The 10,559-nt window shown below is 42.9% G+C and overlaps 1 protein-coding gene across 5 annotated transcripts in view; it reads left to right on the top strand.

The window, feature by feature from the left end:
• PSEN1 (presenilin 1) overlaps nt 1-10,559 on the top strand; it is a 96,569-nt gene that overhangs the window by 52,840 nt on the left and 33,170 nt on the right. For all 5 annotated transcript variants that reach the window (XM_011949617.1, XM_011949615.1, XM_011949618.1 and 2 more), the window contains 2 exons: nt 3,393-3,460; nt 9,749-9,969. In XM_011949617.1, the coding sequence (XP_011805007.1) occupies nt 3,393-3,460; nt 9,749-9,969 (289 nt within the window). The remainder of the gene's footprint in view (nt 1-3,392; nt 3,461-9,748; nt 9,970-10,559) is intronic.

Below are 10,559 nucleotides of genomic sequence, written 5' to 3'. Positions count from 1 at the left end.
GCTGAGGCAGGAGAATGGCGTGAACCCGGGAGGCGGAGGTTGCAGTGAGCTGAGATCTGGCCACTGCATTCCAGCCTGGGCGACAGAGCAAGACTCCGTCTCAAAAAAATAAAAATCATAGTTTCAGCTGGGTGCAGTGGCTCATGCCTATAATCCCAGCACTTTGGGAGGCTGAGGTGGGCGGATCACCTGAGATCGGAAGTTCGAGACTGGCCTGACCAACATGGAGCAATCCTATCTCTACTAAAAATGCAAAAAAATTAGCCGGGTATGGTGGCGAGCGCCTGTAATCCCAGCTACTCGGGAGGCTGAGGCAGGAGAATCGCTTGAATCTGGGAGGCAGAGGTTGCAGTGAGATTGCGCTGTTGCACTCCAGCCTGGGCAACAAGAGCAAAACTCCATCTCTAAATAAATAAATAAATAAATAAAAGTTTCAAGCCAGGTGCAGTGGCACGCACCTGTAGACCCAGTTACTTGGGACCCTGAGACAAGATGATTGCTTGAGCCCAGGTTTTCCAGTCTAGCCTGGGAAACAGTGAGACCCCGGTCTCTTAAAAAAAAATCATATTTTCAAATAATATTTGGTGGCATGAGAATATGTTTGTAATAAAAGATTACGTTTATGAAAGCAGAATGTAAACAGTACACTAGTTGATTCTCACTGTTAAAAGGTCTTTACACACGCCTATACATGCGGATAGAAAACATGTCTGAAAAGGAAATGGTTTTGTTTTGTTTTGTTTCATACTGTTTTTCTGAGACAGAGTCTTACTTTGTCACCCAGGCTGGAATGTAGTGACGCTATCTCGGCTCACTGCACCCTCCACCTCCTGGGTTCAAGCAATCCTCCCACCTCAACCTCCCTAGTAGCTGGGGCTACAGGCGCCCGCCACCACGCCTGGCTAATTTTCATATTTTTAGTAGAGATGGGGTTTTGGCATGTTGGTCAGGCTGGTCTCAAACTCCTGACCTCAGGCAATCCACCTGCTTCAGGCTCTCACACTGCTGGGATAACAAGCATGAGCCACTGTGCCTGGCCTGAAAGGGAAATGTTGGTATTAATTTTGGTTGTCACTGCCCATTAGAATAGTTTTCTTCTTTTAGTGTTTCTGTGTTTCTTAAATGTTATAAGCATATGTTACTTTTGATTCAGAAAAATGCTATTTTTAAAATAAACAAGACTGGGCATGGTGACTCTCACCAATCTGTCTGAGACCGGAGGATCACTTGAAGCCAGGAGTTCAAAACCAGTTTGGGCAACAGAATGAGACCCCCACCTCTACAAAAAAAAAAAAAAATTTGAAAAGCCAGGCGTGGTGTACCCACGCCTATAGTCCTAGGTACTGGGGAGTCTGAGGTGAGAGTATGGCTTGAGCCCAGTGGTTTGAGATTGCAGTGAGCTATGATCATGCCACTGTACCCCAGCCTGGGCGAACACAGCGAGACCCTATCTCAAAAAATAATAAATAAAAATTTGGGGGCTCGTGTAAGGTACAGTTAAAAAAAATTAAAATTAGACCACGGTGGCACACGCCTGTAATCCCAGCACTGTGGGAGGCTAAGGAGGGTGGATCACTTGAGATCAGGAGTTCAAGACCAGCCTGGCCAACATGGTGAAACCTCGTCTCTAATAAAGATACAAAAATTAACTGGGCGTGGTGGTGGGTACCTGTAATCCCAGCTACTCAGGAAGCTAAGGCAGGAGAATTACTTGAATCTGGGAGGTGGAGGTTGTGGTGAGCCAAGACCGTGCCACTGCACTCCAGCCTGGGCAACAGAGTGAGGCTTCATCTCCCAAAAATAAATAAATAAATAAAATTTAAAAAAGAAATAAGAACTTATCTCCTTCTTCCCTTGCCAAAAAACCAAGGTGAAAAGCATCTCTGAAGAAAGATGAGAATTTCAATTATTTAATATTTATTCTGGTCCTTAATTTAAAGCTTAATATGGAATCCCAGCATACATCTCCCACTGTTAATGTCTGTCTTGGCCAAGACAGACAAGTTTTAAAGAGTGAGATAAAATTTAGGCTAAAGTTGAAGTATTTGGAGGGAAATATACAGGTGTTCTCAGCTTACTTTTTCTGTTTTTTTTGAGATGGAGTCTCACTCTGTTTCTCAGGCTGGAGTGCAGTGACGTGATCTCAGCTCTCCACAACCTCTGCCTCCCGGGTTGAAGTGATTCTCCTGCCTCAGCCTCCCGAATAGCTGGAACTGCAGGCATGTGTCACCACGCCCGGCTAATTTTTGTATTTTTAGTAGAGACGGGGTTTCACCATATTGGCCAGGCTGGTCTTGAACTCCTGACCTCATGATCTGCCCACCTTGGCGTCCCAAAGTGGCGGAATTACAGGCGTGTGTCACCACGCCTGACTTCTCAGTTTACTTTGATATGTATTAATAATAACAAAGACTAATGGATGAGGAGCTAGAAAGAAATTTTATAAACCAAGTACCGCAAAATATGAATGGTAGACTCTGGGTGATATATGGTTATTCACTGTACAATTTATTAAATTTTGCTGTGTGTTTGAACATTTTTGTAACAAAATGTTGGAAAAGTTTTGTGGAAGAACACCAGAAACAACTTTGTTGTATTGGATAGTCAACTTAATTTAGAATATTCAAATGTTGGCCAGGCACGGTGGCTCATGCCTGTAATCGCAGCACTTTGGGAGGCCAAGGCAGGCAGATCACCTGAGGTCGGGAGTTCAAGACCAGCCTGACCAACATGGAGAAACCCTGTCTCTACTAAAAATACAAAATTAGCCAGGCGTAGTGGTGCATGTCTGTAATCCCAGCTACTTGGGAGGCTGAGGTGGGAGAATTGCTTGAATCCAGGAGGCAGAGGTTGTGGTGAGCCGAGATCGTGCCATTGCACTCCATTCTGGGCAACAAGAGCGAAACTCCGTCTCCAAAAAAAAAAAAAAAAAAGAATATTCAGCTGTCCACGAAGTACCAATATCTAGGTAAAGCCATTCTGTTGGCCTTTCCCAAGTTGTACTATTTTATAAAGTTGTTTTAAAGAGAGATGTGGGCCGGGCATGGTGGTGCACATCTGTAATCTCAGCACTTTGGGAGCCCGAAGCGGGTGGATCACTTGAGGTCAGGAGTTTGAGACCAGCCTGGGCAACATGGCAAAACCTGTATTTTACTAAAAATACAAAAATTAGCCTAGCGTGGTGTCACACACGTGTGGTTCCACCTACTCAGGAGGCTTAAGCACGAGAATTGCTTGAACCCAGGAGGCAGAGGTTGCAGTGAGCTGAGATCACGCCACTGCACTCCAGTCTGGGTGACAAAGTGAGACCCCGTCTCAAAAAAGAAAAAAAAATTTGTACTTTTTAAGGGTTGTGGGACCTGTTAATTATATCGAAATGCTTTCTTTTCTAGGTCATCCATGCCTGGCTTATTATATCATCTCTATTGTTGCTGTTCTTTTTTTCATTCATTTACTTGGGGTAAGTCGTGCAATTTTTGGTCTGTCTTTTGGAATTAACTACCTTTGTGCTCTGTAGCCATCACTTAAAGCCATGTACTTTGTTGAAGAATTACTCTGAAGTTTTAATTGTTTCCACATTTAGGTCATACTTGGTATATAAAAGACAAGTCAGTATTACTAATTGAGACATTCTTCTGTTGCTCCTTGCTTATAATAAGTAGAACTGAAAGAACTTAAGACTGCAGTTAATTCTAAGCCTTTTTGAAGATTATATATTCTTCTAGTAGAAGTCTGAATCAGAATGTTAAGAAAGGGTTTTAAGAATGTATGAAAACCAGAGTAATTGATTTCATACTTCTGTATTTTTTTCGGTGACTCTTTTTTCTTTCAAACAAAATCTTATATGAAATTTTCATATATAATATAGAAAAAAGTGGATCTGGTCTGTCAAAGAGAATAGTGAAGCTCAGAGATGTGCCAGCCTGGCCTTTTTCTCAGCTCAAGCGGCAGAATACAGTTTGTAAACAATTGCACTAGCTCTTAAATTCAAAGAGACAGTAAAACTAATAAATAAATTGGAGAGTTATTTCTTTGGTAGAGGGTTAAAGGAAATAACTACAGACAAAAGAAGCAAATGTTAGAATCTATGTGAAATGGAAGATATTCTAGAAAAAAAATTATCAAAACTGACCCCTGAAGAGAGAGAAAATTTAAACAGAGCAAAGAAGAAATACAGAAAGTTACGAAGAAGTTTCCACCCCACCTGCACAAATAACAATAGTACCGGGCCCCAGTGGATTCATGGGGAAATTCTGTTAAACGTTTATTTAAGGAATGGTAACTCTAATACTAAGTGTTCCAGAACATATAAAAAGAAAAAAAGGTTAAAGAAGCCAGCATAACATTGATAACTAAAGCCTTGCAAGTTACCAAGTAAAAGGAAACTATTGGTCAGTTATATTTATTGATCTCAAAAGAATAACAGAATATTAGGAGAATTCAGCAATAGATAAAAAGAATAATACTTTTTTTTGAGTCTCACTCTGTCGCCCAGGCTGGAGTGCAGTGGCATGATCTCAGCTCACTGCCACCCCCACCTCCTGGATTCAAGCGATTCTCCTGCCTCAACCCCCCCGAGTAGCTGGGACTACAGGTGCGCATCACCACGCCCAGCTAATTTTTGTTTTTTTTTTTGGAGATGGAGTCTCGCTCTGCCGCCCAGGCTGGAGTGCAGTGGCCGGGTTTCAGCTCACTGCAAGCTCCGCCTCCCGGGTTTACGCCATTCTCCTGCCTCAGCCTCCCAAGCAGCTGGGACTACAGGCGCCCGCCACGTCGCCCGGCTAGTTTTTTTGTATTTTTTAGTAGAGACGGGGTTTCACCGTGTTAGCCAGGATGGTCTCGATCCCCTGACCTCGTGATCCGCCCATCTCGGCCTCCCAAAGTGCTGGGATTACAGGCTTGAGCCACCGCGCCCGGCCAATTTTTGTATTTTTAGTAGGGACAGGGTTTCACCATGTTGGCAAGGATGGTGTCGATCTGCTGACCTCGTGATCCGCCCACCTTGGCCTCCCAAAGTACTGGGATTACAGGCGTGAGCCACTGCACCCTGCCATAATAATACATTTGACCAAGTGGAGTTTGTTTGCAGAATGGAAGACTGCTTCATTATAAGTTGCCATATCACTAGATCATCATCTCTGTACGTGCTAAAAGGCATTTGATGATTCCACGTGTGTTCTTGATCAGATTCCTTAATAAAACAAATAGATGGGGTCGGGTGTGGTGGCTCGTGCTTATAATCTCAATACTCTGGGAGGCTAAGGTAGGAAGATAGCTTGAGGTTGAGAGTTGGATACCAACCTGTGCAACGTAACAAGACTTTGCCTCTACAAAAAATAAATTAGCTAATTGTGGTGTGTGCCTGTAGTTCTAGCTGCACGGGAGACTAAGGTGGGAGGATGGCTTGAGCCCAGGAATTCAAGGCTGTAGTGAGCTGTGATTGCACCGCTGCACTCCAGTCTCTAAAAACAAATAAATAAATAAATAAATCTCTAAAATTATAAAATGTATGCATCTCATTCTAAAGGCCAATGTCATCCTCATAGGGAAACTAGAAACTTGCCTAAGGTCAGGAATGAGATGGAGGTTTTCTTTTCTCCTCTTCTCCTCCCCTCCCCTCCCCTCCCCTCTCTCTTCTCTTCTTCTTTTTTTTGTTTTTTTCTGAGACAGAGTCTCACTCTGTCATCCAGGCTGGAGTGCAATGGTGTGATCTCAGCTCACAGGAATCTCCGCCTCCCGGGTTCAAGCAATTCTCCTGCCTCAAGGCCTCCCAAGTAGCTGGGATTACAGGCGCCTGCCATCATGCCTGGCTAATTTTTGTATTTTTAGTAGAGCAGGGTTTTCACCATGTTGGCCAGGCCAGTCTTGAACTCCTGACCTCAGGTGATCCGCCTGCCTCCGCCTCCCAAAATGCTGGGATTACAGGCGTGAGCCACTGTGCCCGGCTGAGATGAAAGTTTTCTTTATCACCAGTTATCTAGCATTGCTCTAGAGGGACTATCAAACACAGTTAAATAAGAGAAAGAAATAAGAACTAGGTAATTTGGAAAAGAAGGTTAAATTACCAATATTTGGAGATAAAATGATTGTTTACTTTGTTTTAGAACTAACCGAAAACCAATTCAAATTACTCAGTAAGTTTGGTAAGGCAATTGATTACAAAATTAAACAAAAATACCCTGGCTGTGTGCCGTGGCTCATGCCTGTAATCCCAGCACTTTGGGAGGCTGAGGTGGGTGGATTACCTGAGGTCAGGAGTTGGAGACCAGCCTGGCCAACATAGTGAAACCCCACCTCTACTAAAAATACAAAAAATTAGCCGGGCGTGGTGGTGGGTGCCTGTAATCCCAGCTACGTGGGAGGCTGAGGCAGGAGAATGGCGTGGAGGTTGCAGTGAGCCGAGATTGCACCATTGCACTCCAGCCTGGACAACGAGAGTGAAACTCCGTCTCAAAAAAGTAAAATAAAATGAAAACACAAATCAATAACCTTCACATAAACAGTAGTTAGAAAACATAATAAAAGGACAAGTCCCATTTATGATAGCAGCAAAAAAGATTAAATATCTATGAGTAAACAAGAATTGTGCAAGCCCCGGACACTGGTGAAGCAGAAGTGCCAGCTGAGGTCCTGCCCCCAGCTCCCCTTAAACTGAGCAGTGTGGAGAACATCTTGCACAGGCTGCTGACTGCCTTCCAAGAAGCCCTTGACCTTTTCCATGTGTTGGTCTCCCATGACCGGGTAGGCACTGAGCAGTAGCATGTGTAGACTGAGCTGGCCTCTACCTTACTTTGGATCCACAGCCAGTTGTAGGCCAACAACTGGGTGGATGGGTCTGATGTGGCTCCAGGCCCTCTCCAGCTCAGGTTACCCCTTCTTACGTACATTGTACTCAGGCTGTGCAGAGGAGGGCAGGGGCACTGAGGGCCAGCAGTCCCTGTTCCTGCTTCTGAAGAAATAGATATTTTAAGTGAATAAAGTGATAGCTTAGAGGAGTGAAAAAAAGATAATATGCAAGATCTATTATTGAGAAATTTTAAGGCTGGGTGTGGTGGCTCACACTTGTAATCCCACCTATTTGGGAGGCCGAGGTGGGAGGATCCTTTGAGCCCAGGGGTTCTAGACCAGCCTGGGCAACATGGTGAAACTCCATCTCTACAAAACATACAAAACTTAGCCAGGCATGGTATGGTAGTGCATGCCTATAGTCCCAGTTGCTTGGGAGGCTGAGGCAGGAGGATGATTTGAGCCAAGGACTTTGGGGCTGCAGTGAACTATGATTGTGCGCTCTATCCAGGGTGACCTTGCCTCTATTAAAAAAATTAAAATATGCTATCATTTGTGTCAAGTAGAAAAGTATATGTATGGTATGTATAGACTTTCTGGAAGGATGTACATGAAATTAATAATAGTTCTTTCCAGCCAGGCACAGTGGCTCACACCTGTAATCTCAACATTTTTGGAGGTGGAGACGGGGATTGCTTGAGCCTAGGAGTTCATAGCCAGCCTGGGCAACATAGCAAGACCCCATCTCAAGAAAAAATAGTACTTTCCTCTAGAGGGGGAACCGTGGAACACAATGGGGAGAAAACCTACTTTTCACAGTGTCTGTTGTGAATTTTATATCTTATTCATGTGTTAGCTAGGCAAAGATTAATAAATAGGTTTTTTTGTTTGTTTGTTTTTGTTTTAGTTTGAGGATACCGGAAATGCTTAATATAAATATCTACATTGTCCAGAAATTTCAATGTTTACTCTATTTTGGAATTTCAGAGTGGGAGAGGAATCATCTTTCTGGACAGTACCTGAAACTCAAAAGTTTATGCCTAAAGGCGTGCTTGCTTTCTCCTCAGTTACCTCAGGGATCTTCTATAGTTGCAATATTTTTGTTATTAGATGGTGGATTTTTCCTCCCCAAAATTAAAATAGCGTTTTCTTCATTATAGAAATACCGAATAGTCATTGTTTTTTTAAAAAGACATTATGTAAGATTATAAAGAAGAAAAATGACCAGATTCCCACCACCTAAAGATAAGTCCTGTCATGCTTTCAGGAATTAATATATCAATTTCTCATCCACTCTTCTCTCACACTATTTTGCACAAATGGGATCATAAATGAGATCCTATATTGTGTATATATAAAAGCGTGTATGTGTGTGTGTATGATGATTCTTCTCCCACTTTGAAGGAGAAAGAAAGCACACCTTTAAGCATAAACTTTGGGTTTCAGATACTATCCGAAAAGATGACTTATCTCCCACTTTGAAATTCCAAAATACATACACACACACATATATATATATATATATATTTTTTTTTTTTTTTCCTTTTCTTTTTTAGAGTTAGAGTCCTGTTCTGTTGCCCAGGCTGGAGTGCAGTAGTGTCATCATAGCTCACGCGGCCTCCAACTCCCAGGCTCAAGCTATCCTCCTGCCCCAGCCTCCTGAGTAGCTGGGACTGCAGGCATGTGCCATCACCTTTAGCTAATTTTAAAATGTTTTTGTAAGGCTGGGTGCGGTGGCTCAAGCCTGTAATCCCAGCACTTTGGGAGGCCGAGACGGGCGGATCACGAGGTCAGGAGATTGAGACCATCCTGGCTAACACGGTGAAACCCCGTCTCTACTAAAAATACAAAAACTAGCTGGGCGAGGTGGCGGGCGCCTGTAGTCCCAGCTGCTTGGGAGGCTGAGGCAGGAGAATGGCGTGAACCCGGGAGGCGGAGCTTGCAGTGAGCTGCGATCCGGCCACTGCACTCCAGCCCGGGCGACAGAGCGAGACTCCGTTTCAGAAAAAAATAAAATAAATAAATAAATAAAATAAAATGTTTTTGTAGTGGTAGAGTCTCACTGTGTTGCCCAGGCTGGTCTGGAATTCTTGGCCTCAAGTTCCTCCCACCTCAGCCTCCCAAAGTGCTGGGATTAGAGCGTAAGCCACTGTGCCTATCCTGCATGTATCTATTTTTAATGACTGCTAAATCTCATTGTATGAAAATTTATGTCCTAGCTATAAAATTTTTTAGCACGTGTTTAAGTTTTTCTAATTTCAGATGTTTTAAACTAATATTTCCCAAAGTATAGTATGGTATTTTAGGTATTATATGATCTTTTTTCCTTTTTGTACTTATTTTTATAGTTATGGCCTGTGCAGCTGATTTCCCATTTATATGAATGATACAGAGCTTCCTGTTAAGAAAAAGTTCAACTTGGGAAAAAAAAGTGAATTGTTCAACTTGAGGGAAAAAAGTGAATTAATTGGCCAGGCACCATGGCTCATACTTGTAATCCCAGCACTTTGGGAGGCTGAGGCAGGTGGATTGCTTGAACCCAGGAGTTTTAGATCAACCTAGGCAAACATGGTGAAACCCTATCTCTACAAAAAAAATTAGAAAAATTAGTTGGGCATGGTGGCACACACCTGTTGTCCCAGCTACTTAGGAGGCTGAGCTGGGAGGACCACCTGATCTCCAGAGGTCAAGACTGCAGTGAGCCATGATTGCACCCTTTTACTCCAGCCTGGGCAACAAAATGAGACCCTAGCTCCAAAAAAAAAAAAACCAACAAAAAAGAGTAAATTAATTTAAAGGAAAGTATTAAATAAATAATAGCACAGTTGATGTAGGTTATGGTAAAATTATAAAGGTGGGATATGAATATCTAATGTTTGGGAGCCATCACATTATTCTAAATAATGTTTTGATGAAAAGTATTGTACATAAATCTTTTAAAATCTGTTTAATTTTTTTTCAGGGAAGTGTTTAAAACCTATAACGTTGCTGTGGACTACATTACTGTTGCACTCCTGATCTGGAATTTTGGTGTGGTGGGAATGATTTCCATTCACTGGAAAGGTCCACTTCGACTCCAGCAGGCATATCTCATTATGATTAGTGCCCTCATGGCCCTGGTGTTTATCAAGTACCTCCCTGAATGGACTGCGTGGCTCATCTTGGCTGTGATTTCAGTATATGGTAAAACCCAAGACTGATAATTTGTTTGTCACAGGAATGCCCCACTGGAGTGTTTTCTTTCCTCGTCTCTTCATCTTGATTTAGAGAAAATGGTAAAATGTACATCCCATAACTCTTCAGTAAATCATTATTAATTCGCTATAGTAACTTTTTCATTTGAAGATTTCAGCTGGGCATGGTAGCTCATGCCTGTAATCTCAGTACTTTGGGAGGCCGAGACAGGCAGATCACCTAAGCCCAGAGTTCAAGACCAGCCTGGGCAACATGGCAAAACCTTGTATCTACAGAAAATACAAAAATTAGCCAGGCGTAGTGGTGCACACCTGTAGTCCCAGCTACTTAGGAGGCTGAGGTGGGAGGATCGATTGAGCCTAGGAGGTCTAGGCTGCAGTGAGCCATGATTGCATCATTGCATTCCAGCCTGGGTGACAGAACAAGACCTTGTCTCAAAAAAATTTTTGTTTTTTTTTAAAGATTTTGAGGTTTTGACAAGCTGGCCAATATGGTGAAACCCTGTCTCTACTGAAAATACAAAAATTAGCTGGGTGTGGTGGCGTTCCCCTGTAATCCCAGCAACTTGAGAGGCTGAG

Source organism: Colobus angolensis, unplaced genomic scaffold, assembly GCF_000951035.1.
Source record: "Colobus angolensis palliatus isolate OR3802 unplaced genomic scaffold, Cang.pa_1.0 Scaffold3, whole genome shotgun sequence".
NCBI lineage: Eukaryota > Metazoa > Chordata > Mammalia > Primates > Cercopithecidae > Colobus > Colobus angolensis.
Note: the sequence above shows the minus strand (reverse complement) of the source record. Positions and strands in the feature narration are given on the sequence as shown.